Source organism: Pleurodeles waltl, chromosome 3_1, assembly GCF_031143425.1.
Source record: "Pleurodeles waltl isolate 20211129_DDA chromosome 3_1, aPleWal1.hap1.20221129, whole genome shotgun sequence".
NCBI classification, from domain to species: Eukaryota; Metazoa; Chordata; class Amphibia; order Caudata; family Salamandridae; genus Pleurodeles; species Pleurodeles waltl.
This window is the reverse complement of record NC_090440.1, coordinates 1,332,912,646-1,332,931,647: the sequence shown is the minus strand read 5'-3', so window position 1 is coordinate 1,332,931,647 and position 19,002 is coordinate 1,332,912,646. Positions and strand designations below refer to the sequence as shown.

The 19,002-nt window shown below is 45.7% G+C and overlaps 1 protein-coding gene across 4 annotated transcripts in view; it reads left to right on the top strand.

Moving 5' to 3' along the window:
• LOC138285127 (carotenoid-cleaving dioxygenase, mitochondrial-like) overlaps nt 1-19,002 on the top strand; it is a 374,127-nt gene that overhangs the window by 126,046 nt on the left and 229,079 nt on the right. For all 4 annotated transcript variants that reach the window (XM_069224694.1, XM_069224690.1, XM_069224692.1 and 1 more), the window contains one exon: nt 1,157-1,259. In XM_069224694.1, the coding sequence (XP_069080795.1) occupies nt 1,157-1,259 (103 nt within the window). The remainder of the gene's footprint in view (nt 1-1,156; nt 1,260-19,002) is intronic.

Below are 19,002 nucleotides of genomic sequence, written 5' to 3'. Positions count from 1 at the left end.
GTAAACAGGACATGTTTAGTATGGCCAGAATGGTAATAGAAAATCCTGCTTATTGGTGACGTTGGATCTTATATTACTATTTTAGAAATGCCACGTTTAGTAAGTGAGCATTTCTCTGCACTTAAAATCCATCTGTGCCTTATAGCCTATCTCCAATCAACGTCTGGACTGGTTGACAGATTCCTTGTGCATTTCAACCAGACCACCACAAACACAGGACACTCAGTCACACCTGCAGTCACCTGCATCCTGAATGGGTCTTACTGGGGTGAAAGGGTGGAGGGCCTGACACTTACATTTCAAAGGCCAGTTGCCTGCCCTCACACAATGGACTGCCAAACCCCCTTTCCTTGCATCGTCCCTGGGCACCAAAAGATCCCAGCGAGGAACCAAGATTGTGCGCCGGAAATCGACGCAAAGGCCCTTGCAGCATGGAAACAAACAATGCATTGTCTGTGCCGCATCAGAAAATCTGACGCACACCTTATTTTTTCCATGCATCTCCTCCTCTGCAGTCTCTCTGCATGATACTTTTGACGCAAACCAGGTACTTTGTGCAAAAAGAGACAACTGTTGATTTTTAAGATCTAAGACTCTTTAATCTTGCAAAAATGATACCTCAACTTGTGCTTATTGAATCTTTATCGTTTTGACCTTAATTTAACTAGATAAATATCATATATTTTTCGAAACCAGTGTGGTGTATTTTTGTGGTGTTTTCACTGTGTTATTGCATGATTTATTGCACAAATAGTTTATACACTGCCTTCTAGGTTAATCCTGCCTGCTCAGTGCCAAGCTACAAGAAGGAGGGCACAGGATAATTTGGATTGTGTGTGACTTACCCTGACTAGGATTGTGGTCCCTAATTGGACAAAGGTGTATACCTCTGCCAACTAGAGATCCCATGTCTAACACTCATATAATTAACATCTATCGATTTGACTATTTTTTTAAATTAGTTGCGTGAAACTAATTTTCAGAGTTAATGTTTCTTGGATCTGTGAAAAATTAAAATTTGTATCAAATTTTCTACTGTTACTGTAGATCGAAAAGAACCAAGTACCCCTCTATAACATGAGAAATTTGCTGAATTGTCGGAGGTAATTTTAGTTGTAAACATTTATAATGTCAGTGCTTTTGACTTTACAAACAGGTCGACTGGAGCAAGTTTATCGCAGTTAATGGAGCAACAGCACATCCCCACTATGACCCAGATGGGACAGCGTACAATATGGGAAATTCATACGGGAAACACGGTAGGATTTCATGAGTTAATATCTTTCTTTTATACTCTCCTTTCAGCACTTTGGGTCACACTCAAAATACACAGCGTGTTTTTCATTTGAAAATCGGACATTCTTGTGCTTAGAAAAGCACATTCATCACGGGCATTAAAGAAACATTTATGGATGTTATTATTTTCCATGGATAATCTTAAAAAACATTGCTCACTAATTTAATTGGGCAGATTTGTCATGGACATTGTTTCTAGCGATGGTCAGACTTCATTTGATGAGAACTCGATTTGTACCATATAGGCTAAGTGGAACATTGTGCCAGAAGAGGGGAAAGACTCTTACAGCAGGGAGAGGGCCTGAAATTACCCCGGGCAAATTTGGTAGAAAATTACGAAACAGTGGAGTAGTAACAGAAACCTTTGTAATGCAGTACCAACCAGTACAGGATGGTGGTAAAATTAAAAGTGACATAACTCCATGAAGTGAAACAGAAATGCACAGTCTGAGACCAGTTCTGTAAAATACCCGAAGATTGTTACTGGTAGGTGAGTGGAAATTATGTCCATGATTGTGAATGTTATAATCGCATGCTTTCAATACAACACTTTCTACCCTAGCTTTCCCCGTTTGGAGCAACTTACACGGTAACTACCGCAGTTATACAAGTAAATCGGGCAGAGACAACATTTTGAGGCTGGACAGCCGTGTTTAGCGTTCCTTGATTTGAGGTTGTGACCTTCAGGTTTGACACAGAGAATTATAGTTGTTGTGAATATTGACAGCTGTTGGGAGGATGGCTTTGGAAGAATATGGTGGGTCATCAGCCTTAAGCATCTAGCCAGCTGGTCAGAAAGGAGCAAAAGGATAGGGAGTGATGCAGCAGGAGTACCAGCAAGTGAGTACAACAGTAAATGTGACCTCAGGTGGGGGTAAAAATAACACTCGTTTTACAACGCGAGGAGTAATTATATATGTTATTTGTGCTGTTGATTGCTGTTTGACGCCACCAGCACTTTTCTTCTGCCTACCAGGACCTTTAATGCTATCCCACAGGCTGCACTGGCGCTTTTTTTTCTGGAATCGTATGTTTCTGCGGATGGCCCCGCTGCCAGAGGATCAGGAGGCAATCAATGATCCTTCATTTTTTTGTTCTCTATTGAAATGTGAAGTAGAACGTGACCCATAACTCCGATTCCTGCTCCCACCTTCTTCCAGTTGCATGATGGGTGGACTTAACTTGTGTGTCCAATGCACACGTGGTCAGGTTCATTTCCATCTTTGTCGCCCAACAGTATATATGCTTCCCTCGTGATCTAAGGTGGTGCCATGGCCTCTGCAGCCATGACATTCTACTAGGTATTGCATTTCGTGTACGCTGCTGCAGCAAGGCACTTAAGTGTATTGTGCTCATATATACATATACAGGCCTGCGCTTGACACAAACACCGCCTGTTACCAAAACCAGGGGAAGTGAAGGAGGACTGATTGTGCTGGGGAAGGCAGTGGGTGCAGAAGCATGGGTCATTCTCTCCGTACTCCTGCCACAAGCTGAGGCACGCTTACTAGATTTACTAGTTCTCGCGTCACAGCCACTCGAGAGTCCGGCTGCCTGTGGAAGTCCTCACTATCAAGCAACAGGTCAACAAGTTCTGTGGTTACTTTGGGCAGCTGCCTGCTGAGGTATGGCTTCTTCAAAGTAGCTGTTACAACTGCTTCTTAATAGCATGGCGTTGATATAGGTTAAAAAAATTTACAAAGCTACTCTTCGCAGCACAGTGACCTTCTCTGCTGCAGCTTCCCCCAGGTCACTAATGGACAGTTCTACAGACCTATTAGTACAGTGCGTATTTCCCAAACGCGTGGACTCCACAGACATGGGAGACACAGAAGAATGCAGGTTGCACAGAGAGAATGCACAAATATTTTTTAATTGTAAAGGATAGTCTTACGAAGCACTCTTGCACACATATATTTTTAAGATTTTGAGTGGGAAGTAGTAGAGACCAGACCTCTCCTGCAGGTGTTAAGTAAGCACCCCACCACACTGTTGCATAAATCGAGACTACCCTTTCAGATCAGTTCACTTACATGGTCTAAGGAAAGTGGTGCTCAGCAGCTGGAGATCTTGTAGAAGCCCCTATGCGGTGGTGTAGCAAAGGCCCCCACAGTGCGGGAGGCCCCCCAAGCTCCAGACGGCCCCCTTAGCACAGTGCCCTAACCTGAAAGCTCCTGAGTGACTTCGGAAGGGGAGGGGCTCTATTTACTGTTTAGTGGGGCCCCTCAAGTTTCGTTACACCACTGCCCTTTAGTCTGACCTCAGCAGGAGACTTAATGGTCAGATCTTCCACACAGTGCAGGATTACCAAATAGGCAAAGTAGGCACCGGTGTATGGGCCCTACTCCTTTTAGGGCCCCCGTGACAACGGATCAAAATTATATTGATTTGGTTTTGAAAGAAAATTACAGTCAAGCGTTCTTAAATTGTTTCCAAAAGATAGTAAAAAATGAATCAAATCAAATAAAAATAAACCTTTAATGGACATTAAAGACTCTATTGAGAAAATACTGTATTAATGTAATTTTCCCATTGACAATTTAAAATACATAAACCATAGACATCAGATTCACATAACATTTTGGCCCTCATTCTGACCTTGGCGGTCTTTTCGCAAGACCGCTGAGTTACCGCCGCGGTGAAGACCGCCGACCGCGGCGGTGTGCCGCTGTGCGCATTCTGACCGCTGGGAGCGTTCCGCCGGAAAACCGCCAGCAGCCACACTGGCGGTCGGCGGGAAAGTGGAGACTGGTCAACCTCCACCGCCACGCCAGCAGAACACCGCCCACAGAATTACGACCCACATTTCTGTGTGGCGGTCTTCTGTTGGCGGTCTTCTGTTGGCGGTCACGTCCCTATGGCTCCCGTCGCCTCCCGGAGGACCAACGCACAAGGTAAGTTGATCGTCCGTGAGGGGAGGGGGTGGGGGGGTGTTGTGTGATGTGGGCGTGCATGGGGGTGTGCGTGTGAGTGTGTAGAGGGGGTGTGTGAGTGCGTGTATGCGGGCGGGGGGTGCTGCTGTGTCTTTGGGTAATGTGTGCTGTTCGGCAGGTGCGCATGTCGGCATGTATGTGTGCGGGTATGTGTCCCCGTTGTGTATGTGTGTGTAGGGGGTGTGTATATGTGCATGTTGGGGGTGTGTGCATGTCGGGGTACATGTATGTGCATGTCGGGGTGGGGAGGGGGTTCGTACCACCTCTGGGGGGTGGCAGGGGGGTGGAGGGTGTGGGGGGAGGACTCGGGTGGGTAGTGGGGGGTGGGGGAGACCCCTATCAGTGCCAGGGAAGGAATTCCCTGGCCCCGATAGTGCTTACCGCCATGGTTCGCACGGCGGTTCCCGCCCGCAAGAAACCGCGGCGGTAGGCAGGGTCATAATACCCTTGGCGGTCTTGGGACGACCGCCGGGCCGGAGTGCGCAAACTCAAGCCCCGCGGTCATGACCGCCGTGGCGGTCGGAGTGGAGAAGTAGCGGTCGGTCGCGGCGGGGACTGCCGCGGTCAGAATGCCATTTTTAATACCGCCGGTCTGTTCGCGGTCCGACCGCCGTCTCTCCGCCGACCGCCAGGGTCAGAATGAGGGCCTTTGTCTCTTAAAAGCTCATCTTCTATCAGCTATCAGTTTTAGAACAACTCGGAGCAAACTACGAACGTTGTAATGTTTAGTTTTGTTTAATAACATTGGTTTATTAAAATTGTTTGTAGGTAAAATTAAAAACGGATTACGAGATAACTTGGGGTGGGGGTGGGGGGCGAAATCTGGACTGCCTAGAGGCCCCCGAAATCTGGACTGCCTAGGGACCCCCACAGGGTTTAATCCTGCTCAGCGTCCACAGTATACCCTGCCACTTAGATTGCCATCAGGAGGAGCCCAGGAGATGCCCTCAAAGGGTAGAGCTTCCACGTTATATTCTGACCATCCACCAAGCTCAGCCACAGCTAATTCATTTCGAACAACTGCTTCCTGTGTGGAATATTGTGGTCTGCAGTGCTGTTTGTCTGAAACACAAGCCTCTAATCGTTAAACTACAAGCGCCGAGATGCATTGGTGATAAAAGGAAATACAATTGCGCTTTGGGCTATAGTAAGCAAACATTCATGTTGTTGTCATAGAGTTCAAAATACCCAAATATTGATTATCTTTATTGAGCAGTATCTCTTTGGCTTAGCATGTGCCTGGGGTTATCATATTTGCAACAAGTGTGATGATCCTGTGCTCTTTATAATGTAACGCAAATGGTGCTGCAGTCTTAAAAATACTAAATGCATTTTGTTGCTAATGTGTAGAAAAGCATAGTACCATTGCCAGCTATCGTAATAGCATTATACTTTGGGGATGTTCACAAGCAGGTGATCGTTTTGCTGCAGTACCGTTCATGATCAGAAGAGCACCACGCAAGTGCTTCAATACCAGAAGGACATAGTGCACCTCTTGAGTAAACGGTAAAAACGCATATTACTGCTGTGTGGTTCACAATTAGAAAAGCAAGCTGATGACGTGCAGTTCAGGAAATCACACAGTGGCCAATGCCTGATAAAACATGGGACTTTATTGATGCTATGGCATACATTACAATGAGACTGTCAGTCACATTTAAATGCCACAGCAATCGAGTTCATAATCTGAAATGTTCAGTGTTGTCCATGATTACCACTGGGCAGTTGATTCATCAGTGGCTGCCTGTGTACAAATGTAGCACCCACCTCAGCACAGACAGGATTGACATAGCACATTTCTGGTAGAGACTTCTAACTGCCGATTTCTCACCTTTTGACTACGCCCAGGCGTCAGACTGGATCTGGAAAACTTTCAGTAGTATCTCAGCATTTCATTAGGTGGCATGGTGTGGCACTGCAATGACGCCGTTCCGCTTCAGAAATGATGTGCGGAACCTATAAGATGCCACTTCTGCCTGCTGATGTCAGTCCCTTTCTTTCGGTGCCACCAGACTCTGATCCCTAGCTCCCTTCAAAGTCATTTTACCTCAAATTCTTCTTCAGTGTGCATAGAATGTCAACCCCAAAAACAACAGTTATTATGCCCCTTAGTATGCCTGTGGTGTCTTTGGTCGAGTCATGATTCCAAGGCCAGCAGCAACTGCACGTTGAGGAACACGAAGGCCACCAGGGAATACGAGGGGAGCTCTACATCCCCATTCATAAAAAGGCTCCCGACTGGACCGATTTAAGTTGCAGTCAGCATCCTAAGTTTAATCCCGGTCCCCATTCCAGAAGTCTGTGGAGTCGCTGTACAGGCCAATCTTCGGCATGATTCAAATCATCTGGTAAGTTTAAAAAGAAGCACAACAAATCAAAGTGGGATTATGCCCCATGTATCACTTGAACTAGCATTAATTGATGCTGGGGTGGTGTCACACCGCTTAATCTTGCTCCTGAATTCAGCCCACTTTCGGGCCGATCCTGCTACTGGCTCCCGCACAGCCTTATCTTTCCGGGCCAATGCCATGCCACATCAGAGAGTTCTGTGCAGCTATGCTGCAGCTCTTTGGATCCCTACCGATTCCATCCGAGGGGAGGCTCTCCTTCTGGACTACCACTGAAGGGTTCCCCCAGGTGCTGGTTGAACCTTCTGAGCCAGTCTTGCCTCTGGCCCCAGTCTGGAACCCGCTTCCTGCACCGCAAACTTTGCCAGCCCCAGGCGCTTTGACACCAATGCTGACGCCATTGTCACAGGAGAAGGAGGTTCCAATAGTTCTTTCGGATGCTGACTTCATATTTGTCCAACCTCGACTGCAGTTGTGCCCAATAGTGCCTGAGGCACCACTTCTCCCACTTGAATAAGTACCTCCGCAGGGGAAAACAGACACACTGCAATCCTCTTTGGTACAGACTCAGACAACAATTATGGCTCTGGTGATGAGCTCACTGAACCTTTTAATGATGATAATTGTTAAGAAGACTTGCAGGACTCTATTGGCCTTGATACTTGGAAACTGGCCTATTTTAAAACCCTGGACCAGCCACAGAGTAATCCACCTCCTATGCCATGGTAATGCATAGGGCAGCAGAAGTGCTTGACATCCAGCTGCCCACCTTGGAGGATAAGACAAATGTATTAACAGAAGCTCTCTAGCCAGGACAAACGTCTCCCCCTCCCTTTAACGAGGCACTGGTGGATACCTTATTGAGCTCTTGGGCCAAACCTTGTTCTGGCCCTTCAGTCAACTGAGAAATTGCTTGGCACTGTTGACCTGCACCATGCTTTTCTCTCACAGCATCCTTCTCCTGAAAGTTTTGTGGTGCAAGCCTCTATAAGAAAGCCTAACTCCAGCACCCTCTGACAAGAATCTAAGCAGGTGGAAACCTTTGAAAAGTGAGCTTTTTCCTCCACAAGTCTGACACTTCCACCAGTGAACGTCAGCTACTGACCCTATTCCCATGCTCTTTGGGAATCAGTGACACAAGTCCATCCTTGTGTGCCTTAAGCGCTCCAACCTGTTCTTGCTGTTCAAGACGATCTGACATGGGCAAGTTCATGATATGTTGTAACTTAGACACCACTGATTCCATCAGGAAAGTCATTGTCATCAGTGCTGCCATTCACGGGCAAACATGATTGGGATCAACTGGGATCTCGGGGATGTTTAGTTGTCTCTGATGGACATGCCTTTCTGATGGAACTCACAAGTTTTGTGACAAGGGTGATTCTGTATTAAAGCATTTTAAAAAGAGCACAGGTACTGCATAGTTTCTGTGCCTCTCCTCCCTATGTTGGCAATTGCACCAGTTTCACTGCTCCTTTAGCTGATTTGGTAAAGGTGCCCCTTCGTGCGAGTCTGTCCACAAGGGACCCAGCAATTTCACAGTTGAGGCTGTGGTGCACACCGCCTCCATGGTCAAGATCAACAAGCCTGCCAGTCTACCCCTCCTCCACTGCCCCACCTATCAAACCTCTTTAGCGTGCCCTTGCAAGAGCACAGCCACCTGGTTGGAGTCAAAATCCACTGGTTCTTCCCAGGTTGGCAGGAAATAACATGGGACATGTGCCTTCTGCAGATAGTTTGCTTAGGATATGCTTTAACCTTGCTTTTGCCTTAACTGCACAGTCCATCATCCCCCTGCGACGAAGGACCAATTCTCCATTTTGTGGTTGGAAGTGCAAGCCCTTTTGTCCAGGATGTGGTTATTATTCCTGCTGCTTTCTGGTGCCCAAGAAGAACAGAGGCCTTTGTCCAATTTTAGACTTGCACACTCTCAATGCCTACCTCTGGCAGTAGAAATTCTAACTGCTCTCCCTGGCCCAGGTCTTGGCTGCCCATGACGTTGATCCTGTATGGTGGTGTTGGAAATGCAGGACACCTGTTTCCATACGCCTGTCCTGGTGACCCATCAGTACTACCTGCAATTCGTGGTGGGACAGGAGCATTTTCAACTCACTGTGCTCCCTTTTGATCTCACCAGCACCCCTTGGGTGTTCACAAAAGTGATGACGGTTGCAGCTCACCTTCAGAGGTCAGGGGTGTAAGGCTTTTCTTATCTTGATGACTGGCTGTTGAAAGCAGGCTCACCACAGACAATTGTCAACTACCTCCAGACTTCGACAAACCTCCTGTCATTTTTGAGGGTCACTATCAACATGCTGATGTCACACCTGACTCTTTATCAGATGCTCTCCTTCATCTGAGCCATTCTGGATAATATCCAGTTTTGTGCCTTATGCCCAGGAAAGAGAGTCAAGGAAATTCAGGCTTTGATCACAATTTTTCAGCCTTGGTCGTGGATTTCAGTGTTGTTGATTCTAAAGCTGGCCGACTTATGGTCTCCTGCATCTTTCTGGTTGAGCACGCCAGGTGGCATATGTGGGCTATGCAGTGGGATCTGAAATCCCAGTGGGATGAACATCAAGGAGACCTCTCCGACAACGTTCAGGTTTCGAAGGAGAATGCAAAAGACCTGCAGTGGTGATTGCTGAACCATGACTGGATGACACCTCTCTCCACCTCATCCAGACCTGACAGGGGTGACCAATGCAATGCTTCTGGATTGGAGCAACCATCTGGGAGAGGTGAAGACCAGAGGCCACTGGTTTTCAGTGGAGTCCCAACTTGACATCAACCTTCTGGAGCTAAGGGTCTTCCACTTGCCATTTAAAGCCTTTCTTTCATCCATCAAGGGGAGTTGGGTACAGGTGCTCACAGACAACAACACCGCCATGTGGTATTGGAACAAACAGGACGAGGTGGGGTTCTAAACCCAGTGTCAGGAGGTGCTGCGCCTCTGAAATGGCTGGACCATCAAAGAATTTTCCTGGTGGTGAGCCACCTGGTGTGGTCTTTGACTGACAGGATGGACGGACTCAGCCTAGTGGATCACAAGTGCTAATTGCCCCCAGAAGTGTGTCAGGGTCTCGTCGGTGAATGCGGAGAACCTTGGTTTGATCTATTCATCACTTCCAAGAACATGCAATGTCATTGCTTGTGTGCATTGGAGTTTCCAAGATGTCCTGGTTTCTTCTTGTATGCAACTTGGAACTCATCTATGCCTTTCTGCCTGAGTCCTCAAGTAGATCAGGACCGACCAGGCCCAAGTCATACTAGTGGCTCGGGACTGGCCACAGAGGGTATGGTATCCAAAAATCCTGGGCTTTAAGCATATTTCCTTTGATCAGGCTGCCCCTCAGGCAGGACCTGCTGCTCTGCACCTTGGCCTTCTCAATCTCCACCTTCATGCTTGGAGATTGAGCGGCGACAGCTAAACACCTTTGACCTTCCCACGGAGCTGGTGGATGTCATCTTGGCAGCCAGGCATTCCTTGAAAAAAACTGTATAGGCTTATTGTCAGGAAAAAAATTGTGGCTTGGTGCAGAATATGCCAGATTGACTCCCTCCAGGCCAAGTTATCTGACATTCTGTTATTTATTCTGTCTCTTTCCCGGTAAAGCTTTGCTGGGGACACGGTTAAGGGTTAGTTTTCTCCATTTTTGGCCTGTGTGCAATAGCCAGATCAGCCTTCGTTATTTAAGTCATCAGTTGTGATGCAATTTTTGAAATGACTACTACATATGTATCCTCCATCTCCCTTTGAAATTCCTCAATGGGACTTTTATCTGGTCCTCACTTATTTGTTTGGCACTCCATTTAATCTGCTTTAAAGCTGTCTTTTACAGCTCTTCACTATAAGATCATGCTCGTCGTTGCCATCATTTCAGCACAGCAAGAGAGTGAGCTTCAGACTCTGTGTCATTCCACCATATAACATTCCAGACACATTATTTCCACGAATGTGAGCATCATTTCTCCTAAATGTTGTGCTGCCGTTCCACGTCAGTCAAATAATCACCTTGCCTGCATTTTATGTTCCGTCTCACCCCTCTATAAGGAGAATAGACTCCTATCATTGGGACCCCAAGAGAGCACTGAGCATCTACATAGATCTTACCAAAGAACACTTGGTAGATGCACAGCTCTTTGTGGGGGTTCTTTGGAAGGGAAAAAAACAAGGCAGTGCAGACGAGAACCATCTCCCTCTGGATCATTCTCTGCATTAAGATCTGCTACACGTTGGCCAAAAAGCAGACCCAGAGGCCTGTGTGCTCAGTCTACCAGGACTAAGGCTCCTACCACTGCAGTGGCATGTAGAGTCCTTGTCCTAGACATTTGCCAGAAAGCTACTTTGGCATCCATCCATAGGTTTGCAAAGCACTATTATGTGGGTAGCCAAGTCCACCATGAAGGGCTGCAGGACTTTCTGGTTTGAGTCCATTCACTGACCTATCCCCTCTGAGCTGTAACCCCCTACGATGTGGGGACAGTAAAAAGACAGCATAAGGAAATTCACTCCCTTTCTGTAGTGTTGAAAATTAAGCGGCGGTAATGTTAAATCTGCTTTTATGACTCTTATCACCTGATAGGAGCAGCAATAGCCGGCTACTTAACAGTAATATTCATTAATCGGAGTCCAAGTCTTCCTATCACAGTACTAACGCAATGAGCAGCTCTGCTCCAGAGAAACGTATTACCTAGCTAAGTCCAAAAAGTTCTTAAAAAAAAGGAACTAGAAAAGAGCACTTCCTGATATATAAAGCTCAATAACTGAATTAGAGAAACAGGATTGTGGCAGGAAGACCTGGTCTCCAAGTAATGAAGATTTCAAGTAAATCACTGTGCGTTACTTCCTTGTCCGTCGTCTTGTTCGATTTATAACGCAATGAGGCAATATCCAAGCTGATGGTGATCGGTTCTTGCAAAGGTCGGATAAAATGAATCTGAGTCGCACACATATTCATGATGCTACATCCGTGAATTTTAAAAGGAACTTCATGAATCATATAACGTGAACAGAAAACTAAACATGTGAACTGAACTCAGTTGATGCCAAAATCCCCAGTTGAAGTCAGTAATGAGAGACAAAAGTGTGTGGAAAGGCCCATGTTGTGGCATTACAGTTGTCTCTTAGTGATGCCCATTTAAACATTGCCCAGGGGGATGCCATGCCTCTCATTGATCCCGCCTTGAACCACAGAGGGGAAGAGTAACCTGAAAGGAGTCATAAGCCTGAATGATTGCTGACTTGATCAATCTTGATAGTATGGATGACGAGGAACTCAGACCGTTCACAGAAAGCCCGTAAGTCACAAACAAAGAATCAACATTACAGAAGGAACTTATTTTGTCTAGGTAAATTGAAACCACTCTCAGGACATCCAGAATATGAAGCTTTTAGCTTCTGGAGAAGTTGGATTAGGATAGAAGACTGATAATACTATGTCTTCCTGACAGTGGGACTTAGATGGAATCTTGTGAAGGAAAAGCAGGCCAGGATGAAGGTTTACCTTGCTGTCAAGACTTTTCAAGAAGAGCAGAAAGGAAAGTACTGCATAATCTCACTGATCCACTAGCCAGAACAGGTAGCAACCAGGAATAAAATATTGACTGAAAGAAACTTCAGCAGCTTGCAACTGCTCAAATAGAAGGATTCATTAATGATTGTTGCACTAAAGGAAGGTCCTAGGATGAAACTAGTGAGTAAGAAACAGGACTTTGAATCAAAAAAACTTCACAGAAGGAGAAAGGCAACGGAGCAACCAAGACCATGGCTGGACCTGTGAAAGCCTGAATAGATGCCCACTAGGCTCTGGGAGGTGAAACCCCCGATACCAAAATAAACCCATTACTCCGGATGTCAAGGCATTTAATTGGGTAATAAGAACTACAGGAAAACTCCTTACCCCTGTGCCAGGTGTCAACATATCTCTAATGACGACTATATGACTTAAGGGTGGAAAGCTTCCTTGATGGTTGTCTCCGTTCAGCCACCTCCAGGGAGCAACCATGAGCAATCAAACTCAACCTTTCAAATGCCGTACCCCCATACTCAGGCGAATCAGAGATTCTGTCCTGAGATGAGGAACCCTCAGTAGTTGGGGAAACATCCACTGAGGGGACAGCTCCATCTCTAGAAAGAACCTTATGAACTGCTCTAGGAGAACCAGAAGTATCCCCGCATGATCCTCCTATATCTTCCTGAGGTCCCTTGGGAATTATGAAAATGAGGAAAATTGTACAGAAGACACATGGCCCAAGGAACAGCCAGAGCAACATAACTCAAGCCTTCACAGATGGTAGCAGAACATTTCCCTCTGTAGCAAATAGGTCCAACTATTGACAACCAAATTTGGAGATACTCTGATGGAAGAGGCTAGAGGAAAGCCACAGGGACATAGAGGAGGCAAAGATCCTGCTCAAAGAGTTTGCAGGCCCATTTTCCCTCCCCAAAGAAAAGCTGCCAAAAGAGAACGGATATTCCTCTCCTTCCAAAGGCCTATATTTTGGGAAAGGAAAAAAAAAAAGAGCTACCTGCCCCCCCACTCCCCTACACACCCCCACACCCGGTGGTTGATGTAAAAACTCTCATGACTTGATTGTCTATCTGCAAACACACTGCAGAATCTTGTAGAAGGGGAGCATGTTCCATGTCCCCTGCACCCTTCAGAACCCAACCACTGACACTGACATCTGTTGTCAGAAGTGTCAGTGGTGAGGAAATTAACCTGTGTCCCCTGGGCAGATTTGACTGAGAACGCCACCATTGATGTTCCATTTAGATTTCTGGTGACACAAGAATCAAAGATTTGTAATCCTTAGAATCCAGAGTCCAGGGCTGAAGCAGGTGGTGCACCAGGGGGTACAAATAAAGGGCCCATTGAAGAATTGTGGACACCATCTTACTCTGGCTTTTCAAACACAGTTGCGTTAAAGCCTGTGACTTTTCTCAACAGGGATGACAGATGTCATACAAGATTGGACTGTCTCCCCTGTGCAAGAAACACCTCTCCTAGGGCCATCCTGAAAAAATATCCCTATGATCTTCAGAGTCTGAGTAGGCTAAAGATTGGATTTATTGTAATTGATCAAGAAGCTGAACTCTATCAGAAGATTGTAGACCTATTAAACATGGTCTACTGCCTTAGAAAAATAGAAGAATGAGCCAGTCATCAAGGTACGGATAAACTTGAATACCTGTTGATTGTAGAATACCTACCATTGGGGCAAAGATATTTGTAAAATCCCTGTTGAAATGTAAAATGGGAGGACCTTGAACTGATAATGCTCCATCCCATCACAAAGCAAAGGTATTACTGGTGCATCCCATGAATGGGAACATGGAGATATGCATCCATCATGTCTAAAAATGCCAAATAGGCCCCTTGAATGAGATCAACTGAGAGGATGGTCCGCAGTGTCACCATTTTGAAGGGACAGTGAGGAATGTGAAGATTCACCCCTTTGAAATCTAAAACAGGGCAAAAATCCCCTGTTGCCTTCTGGACCAAAAAATAAACAAATAAAATCCATGACCTCTTTCCTGTGGAGGGACTGTGGATACTGATGATTTTTCAAGAAGCAACAGATTCCCTAAAAGCAAAGCAGACTGCCTCACTGGATCCTTTGGCAGAGGGTGTACCTGAAAGTTGTTGCTGGAAGAGTAAAAAACTCGATCAGGTATCTTTCTGACACTGAGTGACCCAAGCATCTGTCACCGAGAGACACTTCTGACTGGAGAAACAGAGACAGTCTCCCACAGGAAGGGATAGGTAGTCTTGCCTTGGGGGGAGGAGAAGTTAATGTGAATGGATATTGATACCAGGATTTGACAGCTGCATTGGTGCCCTGAAAGTGCTGGCTATTAGCTTTGGATTGGGGAGGGCCATGTGCCCTTCTGTAGCCAAACCCTCTTCCTCTCAAAAGTGGACAAACTGGAGTGATCAACCTCCTGTTCTCAACAGACATTTTCACCATGCCCTCACTGAAAAATTCTAGATCCCTCAAAGGGCAATTTCATATAAACAGGTTTTTTGAGAAGTGTCCACTTTCCAACCAAGCATCCAAATATGGAGCTGAGCTTCAATGGATGGTTCTGAAGCAGCTGCTGAGTCATATAAATTGTTGAAAGACACATCTGACAGGAAACAAACCTGCAGTTTCATCATAAACAATGGGGTCAACGTACCTGCTGCTTCATTCATGAGCTGTGCCATAGCCTGAAAGTCTTTCAGGACAGACTCGATCATATATGAGGTGTGGGCCGTTTGCCCTGATTGAGAAATTACCAACAGAGTAGGCCCTCTTGATGGCGCCTCCCACTTTTTCATCCACCTGGTCCGATGGCAGAGCATCTTAAGAGATCCTTGTGCTCTGAGAAGGGGGTCCAGCCAGAAGGTTACCGACCTTATCCAAAGGCAGAAACTCCTCAGAAAGCCCATTTGATGGGTAACTTTTGGACAGGAATCAAGAGAAAACAGCCTTGTCAATGTATTTCCAATCATATGACAGTAACTAGTGTACTTCTCTGTGCGACAGAAGAGATGGTGGGTCATGACGTTGATATTTATTTTTTAAAAATCCTCTTCATCACAATCTTCAAATGGAGTATTGAATCTCCGATTGTCCCTGACATGGAGAGAATGTCCGAGAGCTCTGCTTTGTATACAAACCAATCCTGCCTGTCCTCATTATCATAGCAATCAGGCTGTATCTCCTTTTGCTGTAGTCTATGCATCTTGAGTGAGCAGAGGAATAGTATCCTCCCTTGCTCAAAAAGCAGCTTCTTCTGCCTCATTAACCATCTCCTGAGGTGTAGGAGCCTCAGCAGGACAAGTAGTAGAAGTGCCCAGAATCTCCATAATGTAGCTGCTGTGGCTGGAACAGGAGACTGCGATTGTCGAACTCTTTTAGGCACCGCCAAACTGGAGCCAGGCAGTGCCCTGAGATCAACGCGGTCAAAAGAGACGGTGGGAAAAAATTGAAATTGTATGCATTTCAGAAAGTTGGGATTGAGCAAACCCACACATTAATGAAAGTGCCATGTGCCACATAAATGATTCCGACTTGGTCTATGTCTGTTCTGCAGGGTGCAACGACCTTACTAAAGAAAGAGGCTGCTACAGTAAGCTTCAGGCTGTGGAGAAAAACAATTTAAATCAATAAAGAAGGCAAGTGAAAAACATTGCTACTTTTCTGTAGACTTGCTGGGTAACAGCTTTATTTTTGCAGAAAGAACAGAACAGGAATTGGTAATTTCTAATTCCTCCTATGAAGCTGCTCTTTGCATTAGGACTGGGACAGGAAGATTGATAAGGAGGTAATGGCTTCCTCTTGGAACTCTGAATTTCACTTGAGCATCCGATGGGAGCGGACAAAAATACAGTGGAAACTCCGGGGTTGATTACTCCATCTGCCAGACTCCTGACAGGGTGGCCGGCGCCTATGCAGGCGACCTCCCCGCCAGACCTATTATGGGTTTCCTGCTGGGTTGGCGGACGGAAACCTAAGTTTCGGCCTGCTGACCTAGCAGGAAACAGGATACAGCATTGCCTCCGGCTCGTAATCGAGCCAGCAGCAATGTTGTCGCCTGCAGGGTGCACCAGCACCCTCGCAGTGTTCACTGTCACCCACAACCATTGTCAATGGTGTTTGGGCAAAATATCAAGTTAAAAATATTGGGAGACAGAAATGTTGGAAATTAACCCCTTGGGTGCCCCGGACAAGCTGGTCTCGTCCAGGCACATGGTGCTCGTGTGCCCTGGACGAGACCAGCTTGTCCTGCTACGGGCCCCCGGGGGGAGTGCTAGCGCTCCCCCAGATAGCCGAGGACCCCCTTCCCCTGGGCAGAGATGGAAGGGGAATTGCTTCCCCGCGGGGAGGGCAAATTATTATTAGGCCATTTCTGCCCCCATTGGGGGCAGATCGACCTATTTTTGTTAGGCCAATCTGCCCCCAAAAGGGGCAGAAACCTCTAGACAAGATGGATTGGTGTATGTGTGTATGTGTGTGTTTTGTTTGGGGGGGCAGCCCCTTGGCCAAGGGTCGCTCCCCGTGGGGGCACATTACTGTTGGCCATAACTGCCCCCCCTTGGGGGCAGATTGGCCTATTTTTGGAAGGCCCATCTGCCCCCAAGGGACCAGGGAAGATTTTGTTTTTCAAAATAAGAGGTTGGGGGTATGGCCATACCCCCACCCCAAATAAATGGGGCCAACGTTGTTCTGTCCATCAGTGGGCAGATTGGGCAATTACCCCCGCTCTACATCCCGGGGGGGCAGAAAGTCTACTAGATGCCAGGGAATAAAAAAAAAAAAAGAAAATAGTGGGATGGTGGCTACCAACCAGTATGGGCTTGGTTATGCCCCCACCCGAACTGAAGGGGCTAACAGTCTTTCTGCTCTCTCCCGCACACTAAAACATCTTATCCCATGGCAAGCAAGAGGACATTTGATTATTTTTGTTTTTTGTTATACATTTGGGCCATGAGAGCTTGTTAACTCTTAAAATCGTCCTACTTGGAATGGTGAGGGCTGCACTTTGGGACGGTGCCATGTAGAAAACTCCACAAGACCTAGACACAGCTGAAAACTAAACATCTAGTTGATTTCAGGGTGGTGTGCTTCACATGCAACCCGCACCATTTCCTTACCCACAATACCCTGCAAACCTGCAACTTTGCTGGAAAGCACACATTTTTCCCACATTTTTGTGATGGAACCTTCCGGAATCTGCAGGAATCCACAAAATTCCTACCACCCAGCATTGCCTCGTCTATACCAATAAAAGTTCTGCTGCACTTGTCAGCCTAAAAATGTTTTTTTTCAAACTGCCCTTTTGCACCCACTTTGGTTCCCCCCTCAATTTCGATGTGTTTTTGGCTCTTCCCTGTCACAAACATTTGGCCCATCTACACAAGTGAGTTATCATTTTTATCGGGAGACTTGGGGGAACGCTGGGTGGAAGGAAATTTGTGGCTCCTCTCTGATTCCAGAACTTTCTGTCAGCGAAATGTGAGGAAAAAGTGTTTTTTTTAACCAAATGTTGAGGTTTGCAAAGGATTCTGGGTAACAGAACCTGGTGAGAGCCCCACAAGTCACCCCGTCTTGGATTCCCCTAGGTCTCTAGTTTTAAAGAATGCACAGGTTTGGTAGGTTTCCCTAGGTGCCGGCTGAGATAAAGGCCAAAATCCACAGGTAGCACTTTGCTAAAAACACCTCTTTTTTCTTTGGGAAAATGTGATGTGACCACGTTGTGTTTTGGGGCATTTCCTGTCGCGGGTGTTAGGTCTACCCACACAAATGAGGTACCATTTTTATCAGGAGACTTGGGGGAACATAGAATAGCAAAACAAGTGTGATTGCCCCCTGTCTTTCTCTACATTTTTTCCTTCCAAATATAAGACAGTGTGTAAAAAAGAAGTCTATTTGAGAAATGCCCTGTAATTCACATGCTAGTATGGGCACCCCGGAATTCAGAGATGTGCAAATAACCACTGCTCCCCAACACCTTGTCTTGTGCCCATTTTGGAAATACAAAGGTTTACTTGATACCTATTTTTCACTCTTTATATTTTCAGCAAGTGAATTGCTGTATACCTGGTATAGAATGAAAACCCACTGCAAGGTGCAGCTCATTTATTGTCTCTGGGTACCTAGGGTTCTTGATGAACCTACAAGCCCTATCTATCCCCGCAACCAGAAGAGTCCAGCAGACATAACGGTATATTGCTTTAAAAAATCTGACATTGCAGGAAAAAGTTAGAGTAAAACGTAGCGAAAAATTGCTGTTTTTTTCACCTCAATTTCAATATTTTTTTATTTCAGTTGTTATTTTCTGTAGGAAACCCTTGTAGGATCTACACAGATTACCCATTGCTGAATTCAGAATTTTGTCTACTTTCAGAAATTTTTAGGTTTCTGGGATCCAGCATTGGTTTCACAACCATGTCTGTCACTGACTGGAAGGAGGCTGAAAGCACAAAAAATTGTAAAAATGGGGTATGTCCCAGTAAAATGCCAAACTTGTGTTGAAATATTGGGTTTTCAGATTCAATTTTGCCTGTTCCTGAAAGCTGGGAAGCTGGTGATTTTAGCACTGCACACCCTTTGTTGATGCCAATTTCAGGGGAAAAAACACAAGCCTTCTTCTGCAAATATGGTTGACAAAAATATTGTGTTTTTTTTTTAGGTATGTAATATAATTTTAAATAATATGAATGCTTTTAATATTGTTTTGAGCAATATAGTGGTTAAAAATGTAGTTTTTGAATTATTGTTATGTTTTAGTTGAATGTTATGTTTTAGTTGAATGTTATGTTATTGTTATTGTTTATACAAATGTTACTAGTTATTTTTAAAATATAGCTTGCAATTTTAAGTGATATAGAATTTCTATTTAATTTTTATTAGTAATTTATAGTGACATAGTG